The sequence below is a fragment of the Anabrus simplex genome, chromosome 4 (assembly GCF_040414725.1).
Source record: "Anabrus simplex isolate iqAnaSimp1 chromosome 4, ASM4041472v1, whole genome shotgun sequence".
NCBI lineage: Eukaryota > Metazoa > Arthropoda > Insecta > Orthoptera > Tettigoniidae > Anabrus > Anabrus simplex.
The window spans coordinates 123,915,988-123,938,531 of NC_090268.1; the positions used below are offsets into that span (position 1 = coordinate 123,915,988).

Sequence of the window (22,544 nt, forward strand, 5' to 3'; positions counted from 1 at the left end):
TGGGTCGGTTCCACTGATCGTTTTAAATTCATATCCATCCATCCATTCATTCTTCGTCCTCACGTTTTGAATTGTGGTCAGTGGATGATTCGGGGCCTTTAATTTGTAATTTCATTTCGTCTCATTTCGTACCATTAGAGGCCGATGACCTCGATGTTAGGCCCCTTTAAACAACAAGCACCAGCATCATCAGCATCAAGAAGAAAAAATTCAACTTCAGACTTTAATTCAAACAGCTGAGCCAACATGTTCTCTTTTGATAGCCAGCGAACCTCTGTGGGGAAAAGGAGAGTTTTGTGATCGGCTTGAAGGTCAACACAAAGGGCTTCAAACAATCTTCTCTGTAAAGAACTTGTCTTCACAGAGTTCATAATTCTTATAGCGACTTTTAGGGATTAAAATTTTGGGCCAAGGTTTCGGCCGCCAAAGCCTGCCTGTGAATTATAGAGTGGTTTCCCATTATTATCTTTGGCCAATTTGAGAAACCCAGGACGTGACCCAATCATAGCAGGTGCACCATTCGTACATACAGTACATCCACTACATTTTCCCAGGAAAGTCCATGTTCTTGAAAAAAACTATCGATGGCAGAAACCACATCACAAGCTTTCGAAGTTGTTTTCAAACATTGGGAGAATAACATTTCTTCTCTCAACATTTCACTGTCGACAAATCGACAATATACAATCAGTTGACAACAATGGGCCACATCGGTTGTTTCATCACACTGAATTGAAAACGCTGGAAATGCTTTCACCTTACCCAAAAATTTGCATTTTAATGTCTTCTGACAGTTTTTGAAGTCTGCGCTTCACTGTGTTATCAGAAAGAAAAATTTTAGAAGATTTCTGCCAACTCCCTTCACCCAAAACTATATTTGCGGCTAATAACATACATGGCTTTACTAATGTTTCCCCAATTGCATGTGCTTTTTTGTCTTTGGCAATCTGCAGATCTAGTTCATATGATGCTTCCACTGCTTTCTCATTTTCTTGCTTTAAAGTACCCGACGAATCTAATTTCATACGTTTTAGTGAGTTGAGTTTAGTTGAAAAAATTTCTTTGTGTAGGCCTATATCTTGGTCAACAACCCTGTGGATGGGGGCGGTAGAATAACACCCACTAAAAGGGGTCCCAGGGGCTCTGACCTTTGGAGCGTGGGTTGGCGACCACGGGGCTCTTAGCTGAGTCCCGGCTTTACTTTCACTTACTTGTGCCAGGCTCCTCACTTTCATCTATCCTATCCGACCTCCCTTGGTCAACTCTTGTTCTTTTCCGACCCCGACGCTATTAGGTTTGCGAGGGCTAGGGAGTCTTTCATTTTCACGCCCTTCGTGGCCCTTGTCTTTCTATGACCGATATCTTCATTTTTCGAAGTGTCGGATCCCTTCCATTTTTCCCTCTGATTAGTGTTATATAGAGGATGGTTGCCTAGTTGTACTTCCTCTTAAAACAATATTCACCACCACCACCTCTCCAAACGCACAGCCCTCATCGCATCGCTACTCAGAACATAGTGGCATATTACGCATTGAGGCTGTTGTATTTCGTTCCGTTCAACTACTGTGAAGCCATATTTAATGTAGTCATCATAGTACAGTCTCTTCTTGGACATCGTTATCAATTTTTTAAAAGTCACATTATTAAATAACACAATTCACACAGTCGCACTGTTACAGCGAAGCACATGCGACACTCACAATAAACAACTTGACAGACACATCCACTGCGAAAGTATACGAGGCACAGAATCAACAGTCGAAGGGCCTGGCCACTGATGGTCTATCGGCGATGTGTTGTCATGGTCATTATTGTGCCATCTCTGATGGGACAGTTGTACTATGTAGCTCTCGCCAATTCGACTGCAAGGGAAGAATACGAATGTGTACGGGTGGGAGCAGAGCATTCAAGGACGAGCTACCCACAAAACAAGTCTGTATATCGCAGAGTGAGAGGGAAGGAGGAACTTCCACTTCATTTGTTGCTGTGTCACTGTTTCATTAATTGCTGTGCTTAAACATTAAGTAGTTGTAGCCCAAAATACCAGTAGGCATACATAGAAGTTTACACTAGTCGTGAAAGCCTAACATGCTATATTAAATAAATTTATTATAATTTAGCCAACTATTATTGCCTTATCTCCTGTTGTTCTCGCTACTAGATCCATTTGATATAATACCGACATTTATACGAGTACCTCCGTCATTTATACTTTGTTTATGAGAAAAACCTTGTACAGTATGTAACAATAATACTGGAAAATGAAAGCAACTACTACATCGTTGGTGAGTTGAAACATGTCGCGTATGGTCACAGTTTACTTTCACGCAAGTAGGTCCACAAAGTGTGCAATTAAACGTGCGTTGAATGGTCTTGTTCCCGCACCTGCTCTCAGGCTTCATTTTGCTCCTCACAACACAACAAATTCTTTATTTCACCTCCAACCTCGCGGCTTCGCAGAGGTTTGTGCCGACAGTTGGCAATTACCAGTGCTTTTGAACGATTGACTTGGCGCGACAATCACTTGGACAGATTCGAAAAACGTTTATTACACGAATTTGCAATATTCGAGTTAAAAAATTAATTCGGAAATCACTTCACGCCCCCCCTCCCACAGGTTGGAAATCCCTGTGCTAGATAGATAGAGAGAGAGAGAATTTATTTATCATCAACAGGTTCTCTACCCAATTATATATGATTCGATAAAACATTATATACAACAAATACACCTTAAATGAATAAATAAATAAATAAATAAATAAATAAATAAATAAATAAATAAATAAATAAATAAATAAATAAATAAATAAATAAATAAATAAAACTAAGTTCATAAATTAATTAACAAGTTTAAATTAAATCTAGAGACGTAAGATACACATATTTACAACACCTTAATTAAATACAAACGAAACGTCTAAAGTAATTGCCAAGGTGGAACTAAATCTAGAGACATGTATATACACATACTATACAGACGGGTTCTTACGTCCTTGAGGTCGTTAGGACACGTCTAATTTTAAAGGGGATGAGTGGAAAAGGTCCACTGATACACCCACCTCATTCAGCAGCGACGAGTTTGCCCGAGCTACAGTTCTCCCTTTAGGTAGATGGAAAATATACATTTGTCTAGTATTACAGTGAGGAACATGTAATAGAATCAACTCCAACAATCGTGGTGTGACATCGTGGGAGGGGGGAAGGGAGGAATCCCTCCCACTACCGATGATATTATCTCAAAGGCTCCTCCCCACTAAAACTGCCGGGGAGATTCATTCATTACAAAATAACGAGGAAAAATTAAAACACATATACTACTGAAATTAATGTTTTAACTGTGCATATTTTCATAAAACATCAGCAGTAATACACATAATATAGAAATAATAGAATGACTGCCAGACCTTGAGCAATAAAGCAACGTAGCGGTGGCAACTTCGCACCTGCAGCCTATTGTTAATGTTTTACTCTGGCAAGTACATCTGAATCTGAAACCCGGGCAGAAAAGTGACTTACTTAAAGTCCTCCTCCCTTGTCATCGCTCTAAGTAGCTCGAGCTTACACCACTCCTGTACTTCTTGGAGGGCGTGTGTTTCCGATACAGGACAATATTCACTTAAAGAGTGCTGTACAAACGGAATAACTTCCCAATGTTTATCATTCTTTTTATAACAACAAAATTCAAACAGAACGATCTGTGGCAGGGGGGTAATCTACTTCCTGGGGAATTATATACCCCTCCCCCGCCGGGTACTGCATGAAATAAACGCTACTAGTTAAACCCTGTGACCCTCCCCTCAACCATATCTTTCTGATTTCTCACCCAGCCTACAGTGCTGATCAGTCCACTATATTCGTCAGACGCTTATAAAGAAAGAGGACATTGACACATCTGCGATGCGAGTGCAATATTCTCTTAATCATAGTCTCACAAACAGACTCGTAATTGGTCGAAGAGAGAAACATCCAAACCAGCTGATCCATTTCATGAACCTTACTTGGACACTTTCCGAGTTTTGTATTAAATACTGCTGAGAAGGTAGCCACACCTCACAACAGTATTCTAACGATGGCCTGATTAAAGTGCAAAACTAAGTTAGGACTAAAAAAATCAGTGCAGTTTTTCTCTTCAGAAAGCCAAGTAATTTAAACCCCTTCCTAGAAATATTGTCTTACAAACTGTGAATTGCTCGACGAAAAAGTAGTGAAAAATCTAATAATTTTGGTCCAGTTTGAGGACCCGTTTTACTGTTATCGTGCTCAGAAAGGCATTTCCCTAAGGGGCACATTATTGATGTTCAGAGAGCGGGATTCACCACAGGCCAGAAACCACAGCAAGAAAAGGTATGCAGCACGGCACTCGGCCGAGATTTTCGTCTGGTGAGCAAACAGTTTGTCTCGAGCACCTCGTGCACAAACATTGTTACTAACTTCATAGAATTTCTGCTAGATTAAAAAATTTTGATAGGTTAGCAGTAGAGTGAAAAATTGAATTTAATGGAAAGTGGGTATTTGTCGGATTTTCCCTATCTACGAAAGGTTTTCTGTTGTTTTCCCACAACAGGGATTACGTTGAGCTTTAGCAGGCCAACATAATTTACTCACGGACATTCAACAAACCTCACTGTGGGTGGGGGTGGTAGAATAACACCCACGGTATCCCCTGCCTGTCGTAAGAGGCGACTAAAAGGGGCCCAAGGGCTCTGAACTTTGGAGCGTGGGTTGGCGTCCGCGGGTCCTCAGCTGAGTCTTGGCATTGCTTCCACTTACTTGTGCCAGGCTCCTCACTTTCATCTGTCCTATCTGACCTCACTTGGTCAACTCTTGTTCTTTTCCGAACCCGACGCTATTAGGTTGTGAGGGCTAGGGAGTCTTTCATTTTCACGCCCTTCGTGGCCCTTGTCTTACTTTAGTCGATATCTTCATTTTTCGAAGTGTCGGATCCCTTCCATTTTCCTTCTGATTAGTGTTATATAGAGGATGGTTGCCCAGTTGTACTTCCTCTTAAAACAATAATCACCACCACCACCTCCAACAAACTAGTGAAGTTCGATTGTTCACGTATCCAAATGAACGCAATTTCTTTGGAGAATCGCCTATTTCTAAATATCTCTCCATTAAATTTCTCCATTAATGATGCTTGTTGTTTTAAGGGGCCTAACATCGAAGGTCATCGGCCCCTTTCTCCATTAAAATACATTAGCCATTGTGAAAGAGCTTTCCCGTGTTTTTCTACTTTAGCTCCGGGAATATACCAGGATGGTACCTGATTTAAAGCCATGACCATTTTTTTTTGAAATCCTAGCATATCCACTCCTGACGCCCATTATTGAAAGGTCCCCAGTTCGATCTTGCGGCGCGGTCTCTTAGGGGAAGGGTAATTATCCCTCCCTAACTGTAGCCAAAACATAATGTGCCCAGTTTTTAGACACTAACTGACAGCAATATTGAAGTGCCCCGCAGAATCCGGGAGGATGGGGCGAATCCGAATGGTAAACAACTACAAATAATATTTAAGAATGTTATTTATTTATTTATTTATTTATTTATTTATTTATTTATTTATTTATTTATTTATTTATTTATTTATTTATTTATTTATTTATTTCTTCTCTTTTGACACACTGTGGATTACGAGAAACTGGTTTGCTATTTAGTCTTTTATTCTCCTACCAGAATTTCTTCATTATTTCGTAGAGGTTCCTGCTCAGATGCTCATGGGCTTTGTCCTTTGTTTTTCCTGTAACCCCTTGAATTCGTCAAGAATCATTCGAAACACCTCTTTATTACACATATATCTTGGATTGGTCCCAACTTCGTCCGTGTCTATCCGTGTTCCCTCTTCTGATTTTGTGATCGGCTTTGACTCATTGTGAAGGGTCATCGTTCCCCTGCGTATCTATATATTTTAAAAAATATGAAAACTAAAGTCAGTCAGTTCGGCCATTCTATCCGGCCGATTTCCTTCATTTTTTAACTGAAAGGTATTCATGCACATATTTATCATCAGATACTATAAATCACTTAACTTCAGTCTTCCTCAAATTATTTGATTGTTTCAATTTTTTGTCTCTTTGAAGCAATCACATCATTGGTTCTAATTAAGGTACGGAGTTCGTTTTGGCCTAAGAACACTCAGTGGGTCAAGCTCTTTCATTTCAGCTCTTAAATATTCAAATCGGTTGATTCTGAGGAAAGTTATGAGTGCACATTCAATTTGACGTCTCATTTCTTCAACATTTTTTCTCATTGAAGCAATCATATCTTTCGTTCTAATTGAGGTATGCAGTTAGTTTTTGTCTACAAACACTCAGCGGATCAAACGATTTCTTTTGAGGTAATAACTACTTAAATTGGTGCATTTTGGGAAAAGTTATGAGTACATTTGTCTCCATGACGCAGGACTTTTTAACAGTTCGGCGCGTAGTGTTGTTCCAAGGAACGTTTAATTCAATTTCTTTGTGTGATGTATTTTCAAGTGTTTTGTTGATATAATATTACATTCTATTACCAAAGCAGATCGTGTGCTTTATTTCATTAATTCGAAACTTTGCAAATACATCCCTGAGGATAGTAACGAACACCACCATACTTTGTACATTGAGGGCGGAGCAAGCGTGAAACTGCTAGTTGTATCTGAATATTCTGTGCCGCTTTGTACTGATCATTGTTGTCCTCATCCACCACATATCACTTGTTATTTTCTCCGGTCCGAGGACCTTTCTTGACATTTTTCTCTTTCTCTAGTTCTTCCATTTTCTCTTTGTTGTGCAGTGGCATTTGAACTATGTAGTCCTTCCGGCTTGATATTTATTTATTTATTTAAATTGAGTCGGGTCAGGAAACTGACTCGGTAACGTTTTTTTTCTTGGGAGCCACTGTGTCAGTGTAATTCCATCAGAACTCTGGTCGAGGCTGCGAGAGATCTAAAGGACGGTGCTGTAGGTCAGTCATTATAATCTGGTGATTGCGTTGCCATCTGTTTTCCGGGTGATCTCCGGTTTAGTGCCCTGACCTGGCCAAGATTCACTTGCTGAAATACTGTACATTCAGGCAACAACTCAACTCCAGTAATCCGTATGCTATCAGAAGGACGGCGGCCACTACACAATGCCGATCCCACAGAGGCTGTAGAACCACCAAATGGAAGATCATTTCTTTTTTTGAACCAGAGCAGTGCTCCTGAGATTACACAATCATTGGTGGTTATATAACATATCCATATTGGCCGTTCCTAGAGAGGCTGCCACTTAACGAGGTCACTGCTCCACGGTTATAACAGAAAGCTGTTCCAAATAGCATGCCTTATGCGTTGTAAGTACAGACCATATATATATATATATAATAACAAATATAAAATAATTATATTTGACTCCCGTTTTAACTGCTAACGGTCTTATTATACGCCACAGTGTAGAAATATTTTCTCCCGCAATGAGTTCTTTAACATGCCTAGAGTAAACGACTCAGATTTGTTTGCACCATATCATCCTGAAATGCCACTGATCACACGCGGGATCGAACCATGGAGTTCGGCTTTATGAAGTCGGAATTCTGTTAGTAATTTTACTTGACGTATGATAGTAGGACAGAGACTTGTTTTATTAAATGATACATTCCAATTCGGGATGATCGCAAGGATGCGCAAATGACTACAAATGAAATTTCTCATCATATAAATTGTAACAAAAGAAATCATCTCTGTAACTGAAAACACTGGTCATAAATTTTAAGCAGGAAGCATATTATTTCCCCACTTATTAAAGGTAAAACTGAAGCACACTCATGTTCATAAAATCCATAACACCTTGAAAGACTGGAGATAGGAATTCATATTCACCGAACATGTGCATTAGTATGTTCTGAAGAAAGGATTAGTATTTGAACCACATTGGCCCTCAGATTCAAGGTCCACATCGATATCACCCCTGTGGTTGGGGGCGGTAGAATAACATACAGGGTATCCCCTGCCTGTTGTAAGAGGCGACTAAAAGGGGCCCCAGGGGCTCTGAACTTTGGACCCCGACGCTATTAGGTTTGCGAGGGCTAGGGAGTCTTTCATTTTCACGTCCTTCGTGGCCCTTGTCTTCCTTTGGCCGATATCTTCATTTTTCGAAGTGTCGGACCCCTTCCGTTTTTCTCTCTGATTAGTGTTATATAGAGGATGGTTGCCTAGTTGTACTTCCTCTTAAAACAATAATCACCACCACCACCACATCGATATCTTGGCGGACCACCACCCACTGGTAAAATGTGCCTGCGGCTCTCGTTGTCGCCATAAACCGAAGGTAATGAATTAGTGTGACTTGAGCATACGTGCAGGATGCCTCGCAGACGTATGCGAGAACCGTACCTTCAAATGAGTGAGTTTGAAAGAGGGCGCATTATTGGCATGAGAGAACGTGTTGCATCCATCTGGGAAATTGCTGGTCATGTGGGACGAAGTGTGTCGGCAGTGCAACGGCTGTGTACAGAATGGTTCACAGAAGGCCGTAGAACACGACGAGATGGGTCTGGTCACACCACCCAGACCACCCCTGAGAATATCGACACCTCATCCGAATGGCATTGCAGGACAGATCTGCGTCCTCCTCGGCTCTGCCGCAACAGTGGAACAGTGTAACACATCGTACACTATCAGCAGTGATAGTCCGTCGCCGTTTATTACGGTCTGGGTTACCGGCGCGTCGTCCACTTCTCCGCCTACCTTTGACTAATGTGTATAAACATGCTAGACTGCAATGGTGTAAGGAACGACGTCACTGGGAACAGGAATGGCAGCAGATAGTGTTTTCGGACGAATCCAGGTTCTGTTTATTTGAAAATATGGCCGCATTTTGGTTCGCTGCAGACAAGGGGAGAGGCATCATACTGACAGCATTCGCACAAGATATACAGCACCAGACAAGACCTTATGGCGTGGGGTGCTATTGATTAAACCGAAAATCACAGTTGGTGCGTGTCCAGGGCACTGTGACAAGTTTGACCTACATGAATGACATCCTGCGACCCGCACCCATACCCTCTCTGCATGACACCCCAGATGCTATATTTCAGCAGGAAAATGCGCGAACACAAGTTGCTGCACGAACAGGTGCCTTCTTGTTGTCACAGGATGTCAGCCTGTTGCACTGGCCCTCCCGATCACAGGACATGTCGCCAATCGAAAATGTGTTGGGTATGGTGAAAAGACAAGTGCGGCGCTGTGACCTAATGCCAAACACCAAAGATGAACTGTGGAACCAGATGAATGCAGCATGGATGGCTATACCCCAGGTAGCCATTCGTGCCTTATACGCTTCGATGCCATCACGCATGGAACAAGTTATCAGTGCCTATGGAGGACCCAGTGCCCTCGGACACATGCTAAAGCTAGGTGACTGAAATGCTAATCGTTTCTGGAGAACGTACTAATGAACATGTCCTGTGAATATGAACTTCCTATCTCTAGTCTTTCAAAGTGTTCTGTTTCTTACGAACATGAGTGTATTAAAAAAAGGAAAACATTTAAAACTTGGACGGGGGTATTCTCAGTTTCATTAAAGGGTATTGTGTAGTTTTTCTAATACAATCTAAAGAGTTAATAGATTTATTAGCCCCGGGCTGAGTGGCTCACGCGGTTGAGTTGCTGGTCTTCCGACCCCAACTTGGCAGCTTAGATCCTGGTCAGTCCGGTGGTCTTTGAAGGTGCTCAAATACGTCATTCCAATTAAGACAAGTAGTGTTTTCTAGTGAATTTTTTTCGAGTCTGTAATCTCACGTATTTTGTCAAAAATGTTGAGAGCCCTAATACCAACACTGCTATCTTCCCTAAACTTTATCACCAGAGATTCAAATTAAGCAAATAAACTCAAAAACATTGACAGAAAATTCGCCCCGAGATTGCGACATGGGTGTTTTCCGTCAGATTACTCGACCAGCTGTGTCGTGGACTCTCCACCCTGGCCCCCTGTGGGTGGGGGCGGTAGAATAACACCCACGGCAACCCCTGCCTGTCGTAAGAGGCGACTAAAAGGGGCCCCAGGGGCTCTGAATTTTGGAGCGTGGGTTGGCGACCACGGGGCCCTTAGCTGAGTCCTGGCATTGCTTCCACTTACTTGTACCAGGCTCCTCACTTTCATCTTTCCTATCTGACCTTCCTTGGTCAACTCTTGTTCTTTTCCGACCCCGACGCTATTAGGTTTGCGAGGGCTAGGGAGTCTTTCATTTTCACGCCCTTCGTGGCCCTTGTCTTCCTTTGGCCGATATCTTCAGTTTTCGAAGTGTCGGACCCCTTCCATATTTTCCCTCTGATTAGTGTTACATAGAGGATGGTTGCCTAGTTGTACTTCCTCTTAAAACAATAATCACCACCATCTCCACCCTGGCGAACAGGATTTGACTTGCCCTTGCCAGAGCTCATGCACAATTAAGCTCCACTTGCTACTACAGGGTGGGAAAATTAAAACTGGCCCAGAAAATATTTATAATACTGACGCGTAATTGGCCCTTGTTAATGAACAGAACTTCCCATCGCAGGAAATTATGGAAACCGTGAATTCAATGCACCAATCGGTTGCTGTACATGTCTGCGCATGCGCATCTCCCGAGTACGTCGCTGTGCCATTACATGAGCGTGAATGAGAGGAGCAGTCGTGTTTATTGACCAGTTGAATGCAACACAAGATGGTGTTCACAATGAAACAGCGTGTATTCATTGTCGGCTGTTATGCGAGGCATGGTTCGTGGAAAACCTGTGCGGAACTGTCTGTGCAAAAGTTTAAAACTGGAAGTGTTTTGGCAAATCCTCAAGCAAAGTGTGCAACGTAGCGGCAAAATGGCGTGAAACGGGCTCTGAAGCGAATAAAAACAGTCACTGTCCGAAAAGACTTCGATCACCGGAAAATACCGCTCGATTGAAGGAAAGCCTGAAATGAAATCCGACGAAATCTCAACGCCGTTTATCTGTGCAAGTGGAAATTGAGAGATCGTCGTGTCGAAACATGATCAAAAAGGACCTGCATCTGTATACTTACAAATTTACTGTTGTACAACCGCGATCACAAGAATTCCGGTTGGGAAAGGAAACAGATAATGTTTGGGCGAAGATTTTGGACAACCCTAAGGATGAAGAAGAAGTAACCAAGGCAACGTCACGTGTGTTCGTCTTCCACGAGGTGTGGCTTGCAATGCTGCGCACTCAGAGTCCACTCCCAACTCCATTTTTTCGCGAACTCATTAGGATGTTTTTGTATGGTTAAACATACTGGCTATACAAGCTTTTCCTAATCAAGGAAAACAATTACCTGTAATTTAATTGCAATGAAGTGTGCACGATGTAATCCCACCCCAATATATGGCATTTAATTGTTTGATCAGCGCTGACAACTTCATAGGAACGGTTTTCCAAATGCCCTTGCGTCTCTGATAATCATAATTATTTAATACCAGGATATTTTTACTTTGGCTTTTCAGGATAAAAATATTAGTAGTAGTAGTAGTACCCTCTGTGGATGGGGGACGCAGATGAAGAATACACCCACGGTATCCCCTGCCTGTCGTAAGAGGACCCCCTTTGGGTGGGGGCGGTAGAATAACACCCACGGTATCCCCTGCCTGTCGTAAGAGACGACTAAAAGGGGCCCAGGGGCTTTGAACTTTGGAGCGTGGGTTGGCGACCACGAGGCCCTTAGCTGAGTCCTGGCATTGCTTCCACTTACTTGTGCCAGGCTCCTCACTTTCATCTATCCTATCCGACCTTCCTTGGTCATCTCTTGTTGTTTTCCGACCCCGACGCTATTAGGTTTGCGAGGGCTAGGGAGTCTTTCATTTTCACGCCCTTCGTGCCCCTTGTCTTCTTTTGGTCGATACCTTCATTATTCGAAGTGTCGGACCCCTTCCATTTTTTCTCTCTAGTGTTATATAGAGGATGGTTGCCTAGTTGTACTTCCTCTTAAAACAATAATCACCACCACCACCACCACTGTCGTAAGAGGCGACAAAATGGGGCCCAAGGGGCTCTCAACTTGGGAGAGTGCGTTGGCGACCACGGGGCCCTTAGCTGAGATCTGGCATTGCTTTCACTTACTTGTGCCAGCCTCTTCATTTTCAAGTATGCTGTCCGACCTCCCTTGGTCAACTCTTGTTCTTTTCCGGCTCCGACGGTATAACAGCATTCGAGGCCTAGGGAGTCTTTCATTTTCACGCCCTTCGTGGCCTTGCCTTACTTCATCAGTTACTTCATTTTTCGAAGTGACGGATCCCTTCTTATTTCTTCCTTTTTCTCTGTCTACACCACGAATCTGTAATGCTGGCGTAGCAGGGGGAGAGGTGATACTCCCACATGGCGCGTCCCAGGTGGCGGATAGGGGGGGTCCTAACCGGCTTGTCGGCGGACTTGAGGGAAATAAAATACCTCTCGCGGACCAAACACACACCCCATGTGGATGGGGGAGGCAGACGAAGAATTCGCCCACGGTATCCCCTCCCTGTCGTAAGAGGCGACTAAAAGAGACGACCAAGGGATGATCCAATTAGAACCATGTAACTACTTGTAATTAGTACCATCACGCAGGGAACACCATGGGTTGCATTTACTTGCGCGTAGTACCACTATGTTAGGTACGCAATAGGTTTGTGATTAGTGGCAACAGTTTGTGAATCAGGAGGTGGGTCCTACAGTACCTGTGATTCTTACCCGTATATGAACGACACCATGGGATTAGCGACACCATGGTTCTGCCTTACCTATGCTCAGTTCCCACTATGCGAGGAATTCCACGGGATAGTACGAGTCCCTGTGGTTAGTCCACATATGTTAGGAACGCCATAGGTTTGCGTTGCCTTTATAGGTTTGCGTTGGCTGCAAATAGTGCCGCAATGTGCGAAACACCATAGACCTGTGTTACTTGTGCGCATTACACTACGTGTGAATAGTACCATAATGTGTGGAATACCGCGCGTCTCCGCTACTTTTGATTAGTACCGCAACATTACACATAGCATGGTTCTACTTTCCTAGCGATAAACACCATTATAAGGGGCTGATGACCTGGATTTGGACCCGTTTCGACTATACACGCAATCGATTCAGCATCGTCCTATAGAAGCAGTCCCTTGGTCAGTAATACTATTGTTTTGTGCCAGCTTCTGTGCATGTGAGGCACTGTGCGTCGGATCCACAATTCATATCCGTCCATGCATTCATTATTCGTCCTCATGCTTTGTATTCTGGTCAGTGGAGGATTTTGGACTTTTAAGTTGTCATTTCATTTCGTCTCATTTCGTACCATTAGGGGCCGATGGCCTCAATGTTAGGCCCCTTTAAATAACAAACATCAATCAATCAATCAATCAATCAATCAATCAATCAATCAATCAATCAATCAATCAATCAATCAATCAATCAATCAATCAATCAATCAATCAATCAATCAATCAATCAATCAATCAATCAATCAATCAATCAATCAATCAATCAATCAATCAATCAATCAATCAATCAATCAATCAATCAATCAATCAATCAATCAATCAATCAATCAATCAATCAATCAATCAATCAATCAATCAATCAATCAGTAGTAGTAGTATTTAACAGCGCCTATATTGACGAAAATAAGGGTGATTGAGCTCGATGCCATATGATACTGAAGTCATAGTTGACACCGCTAACATTTCATCCAGACTTCGCACACAAAAATTACAAAGAAACTGGAGAATTTGACCCTCAATGAGTTGATATACACCTTACGTCTGTTGCCTTGAAGGAGCCGCGTGATTCCTCCCATCATTCCCTTCTCCCTTCATTGTCGAGCCAGTGGACGTGTGGGCAAGCGGGGGAGCAACTACCTTCCCCTCCGCGTGTGTTTCGTTCATGCTAGATGTCCTCGTACTTCCGTTTTCTCGAGCTCCCCTCACTGTTCAGATGTGTGCATATGTTTACGCGTCAAATGGTTCTGACCAGTGTGAGAGAAAGAGTGTGTAAGCAGGTACTGTGTGGTTCTGAGGGCTGTACTGATTTCTTGTCTGAAATGAGTATTTCTGGCCACGAGATACTAAAGATTTCGAGTGTCCATGCGTTAAAGCGTCCAGACGGACCTTCGCGTATTGGGTTCTGCCGGTGGTTTCTGAGTGAAGCGGAGTCAGGACTTTTGGATCCTCATCATTTCTTCAGATGAGGCCATTTCCAACTTCTGTGATATTCATTAAGAATGGTCAATACCGCGTCAGTCCTTTTGTAAGTATTTTCGGGACCGGTTTTATTTTGACCATGCGGTATTTCCCACAGGGCCACGCATTCGGTTGAAGTCTTGGTTGGTTGATTACTCGACTGCGTGGTAACCGGCCTTAATACGAACAACAGTGCCACTAACCGGTCACAAATTCCACTTATAAGGAAATACATATATAAGCTACTATTAAACATCTAGACAGGGGAAAGTGGACACTTCAGAACTGTACGCAGTCCCGCTGATGTATTTCATAACAAGCACCTGTTCTCACGTCGGACTGCATGAGAATATTGGGCCGGCCGCGAACTGAAGAATTCCGCCTCAGGACAGCACCACAGATGAGATGACTTTCTCGTATCAGTATGAAGACAATGTTGACAGTGTAACTCGAGTAGAAAGTGGCTGGATTGGACTTAATTGGAGCTAGAGATGGAAGATCAACTTGTGGGGTTAGTGTACTTTCACCTTCACTCGCCGGTAGAGCGCCCGCGCCGCGCTATCTGCCGAAGGCTCTGGGCCATCAGGGAGTACTGGTAAACGAGCCGACTGATCTCTATCATCAGAACCGGCTTCAGTTCATCGCCAGCACCATAGAACAAAATTATCCACGATATTCTCCGCCTATCATAAATGGCAAGTAAAAGATCTGTGCTCTTGTACCCCATCTCCCCACAATACACTTCGTAGAATTCTTGTTAAGGGCACCTCACTTTCAGTCAAATTTAATTTAATCCCTCACTTCACCCTTAACACGCCTGAATCTCCTGGACAGAGAGAAAGCGTTAGCTTGCCTGTGGCGCCTCCCCCTTCGGAGGAGGAATGAATACGATTACCACGAACCTGCTACGCAGGCGTAGCAGGGGGAGAGGTGATACTCCCACGTGGCGCGTCCCAGGTGGCGGACAGGGGGGTCCTAACCGGCTTGCCGGCGGACTTGAGGGAAATAAAATACCTCTCGCGGACCAAACACACACCCCCTGTGGGTGGGGGAGGCTGACGAATAATACACCCACGGTATCCCCTGCCTGTCGTGAGAGGCGACTAAAAGGGGCGACCAAGGGTTGATTGTATTAGAACCATGAAACTACTTGTGATTAGTACCACCACGCGGAGAACACCAAGGGTTGCTTTTACTTGTGCGTAGTACCACTACATTAGGTACGAAATTGGTTTGTGATCAGTAGCACACAGGAGCACCGCGCGGTCGGCTTTTGCAGTACCTGTGATTAGTACCACCATATGAGCAGGACCATGGGATGATAGCTACCATGGTTCTGCTTTGCCTATGATTAGTACCCACTATATGAGGAACACCACGGGATAGGGAGAGGTCCCTATGGTTAGTACTCTTATGTGATGAACACCATAGGTTTGCGTTTCCTGTAAATGGCGCCGCAAAGTGAGAAAAGCATAGGTCTGTATTATGTCGAATTTCATAAGCTCTGAGTAGTACAATAATGTGTGGAATGCCGCAAGTCTCTGCTACTTTTGATTAGTACCGCAACAGAACAAATACCATGGCTCTATTTTGATAGCGATCAGTACCGTTATGAGGGGCGGATAACTGCGATTTAGGACCCCCTTTTGACTGCACGCATAATCGATTCCCTGTTATGCTATAGCAGTAGTCCCTTGGTCAGAAATACTATATTGTCACGTCTGTTTATGTGAATGTGAGACATTGCGGGTCGCAACCACTGATTGTTTTAAATTCATGTCCATCCATTCATTCTTCGTTCTCACGTTTTAGAATTCTGGTCAGTGGAGAATTTTAGACTTTTAATATGTCATTCCATTTCGTCTCATTTCGTACCATTAGGGGCCGATGACCTAGATGTTAGGCCCCTTTAAACAACAATCATCAATCATCATCATGAATACGATTAATAATAAGCCATTTTTTTACATTGTTAGTGACCTGGAACGGTAGTATGGCATAATTATAAATTATTTAAGAATATACAGCAAATTCTTCTTTTTCTTCTTATTGCATCGTTATGGGTAGTTGAACTCTTTTAGCTGATGTTTTTGCTTTCTTATTCTCCAAAAATCTCTTCATCCTTCACCCTCTGTGGGTGGGGGGCCCAGATAAAGAATACACACACGGTATCCCCTGCCTGTCGTAAGAGGCGACTAAAAGGGGCCCCAGGGGCTCTCAACTTAGGAGCGTGGGTTGGCGACCACGGAGTCCTTACCTGAGTCCTGGCATTGCTTCTTCTTACTTGTGCCAGGCTCCTCACTTTCATCTATCCTGTCCGACCTCCCTTGGTTAACGTTTGTTCTTTTCCGACCCCGACGGTATTGGAGCATTCGACGCCTGGGGAGTCTTTCATTTTCCCGCCCTTCGTGACCCCTGTCTTTCTTTGTCTGGTACTTCATTTTTCGAAGTGTCAGATCCCTTCATTTTCCTTTCGCCCTCTCTCTACCCCGTGTGGGTGGGGGACGCAGACATAGACTACACCCACGGTATCCCCTGCCTAAAAGGGACGACCAAGGGATGGTGGCATTAGAACCATGAGAATACTTGTGATTAGTACCATTACGTGCGGAACATCATGGGTCGACGTTACTTGCGACTAGTACCACATTGCGAGGGTCTACGTTATAAGGAGCAGTATCATTCTGCAGAACATTATGGGTCTGAGTATTGCTTGTGAAAGAGGTCGTCATCTGTACTCCACTGAGTTCATAGAGGATGGTTGCCCAGTTGTACTTCCTCTTAAAACAATAATCACCACCACCACCACCACCACCACCACTGAGTTCAGTATGGTGTCCGTTACCTGTAAGTAGTACAACTGTCTGTATACACCATGAGCCTACGTTGCCTGCGGTTACTCCTACTATGTGAGAGACACCACGGGTTTGGCACCCGTGATTAGTACCACTATTTGGGGAAAACCATTGGTCTGCGTTGCCAGAGAATAGTACTATTATACCCCTGTGGGTGGGGGCGGTAGAATAACACCCACGGTATCCCCTGCCTGTCGTAAGAGGCGACTAAAAGGGGCCCCAGGGGCTCTGCATTTTGGAGCGTGGGTTGGCGACCACGGGGCCCTCAGCTGAGTCCTGGCATTGCTTCTACTTACTTGTGCCAGACTCCTCACTTTCATCTATCCTATCTGACCTCCCTTGGTCAACTCTTGTTCTTTTCCGACCCCGACGCTATTAGGTTTGCGAGGGCTAGGGAGTCTTTCATTTTCACGCCCTTCGTGGCCCTTGTCTTTCTTTGGCCGATACCTTCATTTTTATACCCCATGAGTATACGTGACATGTAATTCGTTCCACCAAGTCAGGAACACCACGGGAATACTGCCGCCCGTGATTAATAAACCTAGGTGAGGAGCACCATGAGTCTTCGTTGCTTGTGGGTGGTGCCTTTATGTGCGGAATGCCATGAGTTTGTGCTACCTGCGTTGTTTGCCATTGTGTGTGACATGTGTATGTTATATGTTGGGTATTCAGCCCGAAGGCTACTTTGATCCTCTGCAGCTCCGCCAACAGCTGTCATAAATTGCTTAGGCGTCACTGAAGAGGCGTACTAGGGAAATGAGGGGTGGTGTAGTTTCCCGTTGCTTTCCTCGCCGAGCCAGCCGTTGCTATTACATATCAATCTGCTAAGCCCACTGAAATGCATGCACCAACCGACCCTATGAGCGATATTTTCACACCTTTCTTAACAGGGACTGGCTGCATAAACAATGGTATTACTAGCATCATTCATACCTCAGTCACTTTCATATTGTCAAAGCCAAGGATGAGACTGAGACAGATCAATGAAAGTAACAAATTTGATATAGCCCATACCAGAAGACATAGTGCACTGTAAACACTACATCTCGCCACCAAAGGTATGTGTGTGATATACCATGGGTTTACATTATCTGTGATTAGTACCATTGTGACGGACTGGTGACCTGGATTTTGGACCCCTTTAGATAATTAGCATCATCCCACTGATAAAGACATTGTGAAATGAATCCACTGATTGTTTTTGTTTCCCGATCATTTTCTCTAGATTCTAGTCAGTGGATACATTTCGAAGTTTTAATTTGCATTTCGTTACACCTCGTACGATTAGGGGCCGATGACCTAGGTCTTAGGCCCCTTTAAACAACAAACATCGTCATTACCTTCATCCTTTCACTAAGTTTTTCCCTGTGTTCGGTGTTAGTGGTTCTGGTATTGGTTTTGTCTGCAAACTGGTGATTATTTATTAATATTCGGAATTGACATCTATCTCACATATTTTCTTCGGTGATGTCAATTTCCTAGAGGCCAGTTTCAATTTCACTAAGCCAGTTTTTTTTTGGTTCGTAATGAAAGGGAAAGGTTGAACGTTGTTTTGGTCATTCTACCCTCGCTCATTCTGAGAACATGCCCACAGAATTCCAATCGTTGTTTTTTTTTTCTGATGTGTCATATTTTTTGGGCATGACAATATATTTCTTGAGAATTCCTTTTCATCCAGACTCCATCTCTAAGAACTGGCCCGAAGATTTTTCGTAGAGATTATTATTCCTAAATTTTTTCCATTTTATTGTGGTTGGCACTTGATGGGGGCGATTTGAACATGTTTTACGGCTTGATGCCCATCTTAAGGCCAGCCCTATGTGGAGGGATGTGTTCACTATTGCGTAATTCTGTAGTACTTGGTAATGTGGTGTGTTGTATGTAGCCTAAATGAAGAGAAGTGAAGACGACCGTAAACATACAGTCCCTAAGCCAGACAAGTTTATTATAGGCAGGTTAAGTTCTCGGCACGCCTGGGAATCGAACCCGGTGTCCTCTGAAACAAAAGCCAGTACGCTGACGATTCAAAAAGGAACTAGGCATTATTATTATTATTATTATTATTATTATTATTATTATTATTATTATTATTATTATTATTGGGTGGCCCCGCGTCTTAGTGATTGCGAGCCTGCCTCTTACCCGGAGGTCCTGGTTTAGAATCCCAGCTAGCCCATGGATTTCAATTTTGAAATGAGGGACAGAACGATGTCCGCCTAGCTTCGTCAAGTCAGTTTAGGAACTGTCTATAATGTGAGTGGCAAAGAACCAGATTAGGAAAGCCAAGAAATATGGGTAAATAAGTTGTCACACTGATCTCGTGCCACTCCAGTTATTGCGACCATCTGAATTGGCAGCATTCGTCTTGGTACGGCGATGCTGTAATTGTCATGTGTTCGGCCCATTATTTATTATTATTATTATTATTAGTAGTAGTAGTAGTAGTAGTAGTAGTAGTAAGGTAAGGGTGTATTCTGCCCAAAGGCAGGTCCGAACCTCCGCACAGGTGTGCCTGAGCCGGAGTTAACGTACGGTAGCGTGGCCAGTTCCTTTCCGCTCCCCCATTCCCTTACACCCCCCCAACAGCGCATGACAACCCATCCAAATCTTGATCACGCCCAATGTTGCTTAGCTTAGGAGAGCTCACGGAATCCGGTGTTTCAACACGGCTACGGCCGCTGGCGTAGTAGTAGTAGTAGTAGTTTTCGTTTTTTGCTAGTGGCTTTATGTCGCACCGACACAGATAGGTCTTATGGGGACGATGGGACAGGAAAGGCCTAGGAACAGAAAGGAAGCGGCCGTGGCCTTAAGTCCTGGTGTGAAAATGGGAAACCACGGAAAACCATCTTCAGGGCTGCCGACAGTGGGATTCCAACCCACTATCTCCCGGATGCAAGCTCAGAGCCGCGCGCCCCTAACCGCACTGCCAACTCGCCCGGTGGTGGTAGTAGTAGTAGTAGTAGTAGTTAGTAGTTTTTTTGCTAGGGGCTTTACGTCGCACCGACACAGATAGGTCTTATGGCGACGATGGGATGGGAAAGACCTAGGAGTTGGAAGGAAGCGGCCGTGGCCTTAATTAAGGTACAGCCGCAGCATTTGCCTGGTGTGAAAATGGGAAACCACGGAAAACCATCTTCAGGGCTGCCGATAGTGGGATTCGAACCCACTATCTCCCGGATGCTAGTTAGTAGTAGTAAGTGTATGATGATCATCGCTGATCATAATGGAGCGGCTGGTATGATGTTGGACTGTTTTCAACATACTAGTGTGTTAAGAGGAAGTGTTCCAGCTCATTGAAGAGTGAGGGTGCAGCTTATAGGCAAAAGAAAGCTAATGGCCACGGAAAGGCGTTATAGAAAATTTGGTATGTAATTGTCTGGAAGAGGCCACAAACTTGATATTAAGCAATGCATCACATTTGAACGTTCTAGAACAGGGGTCGGCAACCTATTCATACCCGTGGGCCACACAGTTAAAATCCCCTGCGAGTAACCCCTGTGGATGGGGGCGGTAGAATAACGCGCAAGATATCCCCTGCCTGATCCAGAGGCTCTAAACTTGGGAGCATGGGTTGAGCGACCACGTTGCCCTGAGCCGAGTCCTAGCATTCCTTCCAGCAATTTGTGCCAGGCTCGTCACTTTGATCTATCCTAACCGACCTCCCTTGGTCAATTCTTGTCTTATCCGACCCCGACAATATTAGGTTACGAGGTCTAGGGAGTCTCTCCCCTCTGTGGGTGGGGGAGGTAGAATAACACCCACAGTATCCCCTGCCTGTCGTAATAAGAGGTGACTAATAAGAGCCCCAGGGACTCTCAATTTGATAGCGTGGGTTGGTGACCACGGGGCCCGTAGTGAGCCAAGGCATTGCTTCCACTTACTTATGCCAGGCTCCTCACTTTCATCCATCCTATCCGACCTCTCTTGGTCAACTTTTGTTGTTTTGTGACCCTGACGGTATTAGGTTTGCGAATCCTAGGGAGTCTTTCATTTTCACGCCCTTCATGACCCTTGTCTTCCTTTGGCCGAAACATTCATTTTTCGAAGTGTCGGATTCCTTCCATTTTCTGTCTCTGATTAGTGTTGATAGAGGATAGTTGCCCAGTTGTAGTTCCTCTTAAAACAATAATCGCCACCAACACTTTGATGCGGCATTTGTAAAATGACGGTGCAGGACCGGTCCAAACTGTCTCTCGCTCTTGCCTCACATACGTGGCACAATACTGTCGTATACTTTGTTCCCCTTCCTTCTCCACTGAGAGTGACTTCACTCACAAGTACCATATCTTCGCTCTGAGAGTACACGTGTCATTACAAGTAAGGGTAGCGCTGTTAACTTAGAAATGAGTGTATTCCATTTACCATCTGTGTTTTATCTAGAGTGGCAGAGAAGTGTTGCAGATGGTAGTGGTCACTGATGACCTTCCTGTGGTTGTGTAGATTTAATGTGTCATTACATCGTCCACCAGTGAACAGAAAGAGGCCACAAACGACTTCTTACTGCCATCATATAGCCGTAGGGAGTCGCTCGACGCCGCCATTACCTTACTGCGTTAAGTGCCCATTGGAAGAAAGGAAATGGAGAAAAGAGTAAATTCCAGTTAAAAAGGCTTGGACCTGACAGGAACGAGTGTTCACTTGAGATTGAACACGAGGTTGTGAAAGCAGTACAAGTATTATTTGGTCCACTGGGAAGTACAATTGGTTTGGTTGTAGTACGTTTGAATCCTGACACAGTCGATGTAAGCGTATTTCAGTGTGAGAATGCATGTTTGCTGATATTTTGCTATTTGCTTTAAATCGCACCGACACAGGGAGGTCTTATGGCGACGATGGTACAGGCAAGGGCTAGGAGTGGGAAGGAAGCGGCCGTGGCCTTACGTAAGGTACAGCCGCAGCATTTGTCTGGTGTGCAAATGGGGAACCACGGAAAACAATCTTCAATCAGCAATTTGAATCCACTATCTCCCAGATGCAAGCTCACAGCTGCGCGCCCCTAACCGCATGGCGAACCCGCCCGGTGCTGGTATTTTAAATGAATCTCTTTCCTAGGAAACATAATGGTTAAAACAACCTCGAACACAGAACAGAAATATTTATTATTCAGTATGTTCTATTGAATGTTGTGTCCGGCTCAGGGTTAAATGGTTAGCGTGCTGGCCTCTGGTCCTAAGGGCGTCGGGTTCGATTCCCGGCCGGGCCGGAGTTTTAACCTTCGGGGGGGGGGTCTCTCTCTCTCTCTCTCTGTGTGTGTGTGTGTGTGCGTGTATGTTGTGTAACGTCTTCAGCATTATAATTTAACACAGGCAGGGGCCCCCTTCTCATAAACCCCCTGTGAGTGGGGGCGGTAGAATAACACCCACGGTATCCCCTGCTTGTCGTAAGAGGCGACTAAAAGAGGCCTCAGGGTCTCTGTAATTTGGAGCGTGGGATGGTGACCACGGGGCCTTTAGCTAAGTCCTTGCATTGCTTACACTTTTTGTGCCAGGCTCCTCACTTTCATCTATCCTATCTGACCACCCTGGCCAACTCTTGTTC

At 44.2% G+C, this 22,544-nt stretch overlaps 1 protein-coding gene across 1 annotated transcript in view; it reads left to right on the forward strand.

Moving 5' to 3' along the window:
* Positions 1-10,982: 10,982 nt before the first annotated feature.
* LOC136872195 (putative mediator of RNA polymerase II transcription subunit 26) overlaps positions 10,983-22,544 on the forward strand; it is an 80,093-nt gene continuing 68,531 nt past the window's right edge. The window contains exon 1 of the mRNA XM_068227362.1: positions 10,983-11,156. Coding sequence (XP_068083463.1) covers positions 10,983-11,156 — 174 coding nt within the window. The remainder of the gene's footprint in view (positions 11,157-22,544) is intronic.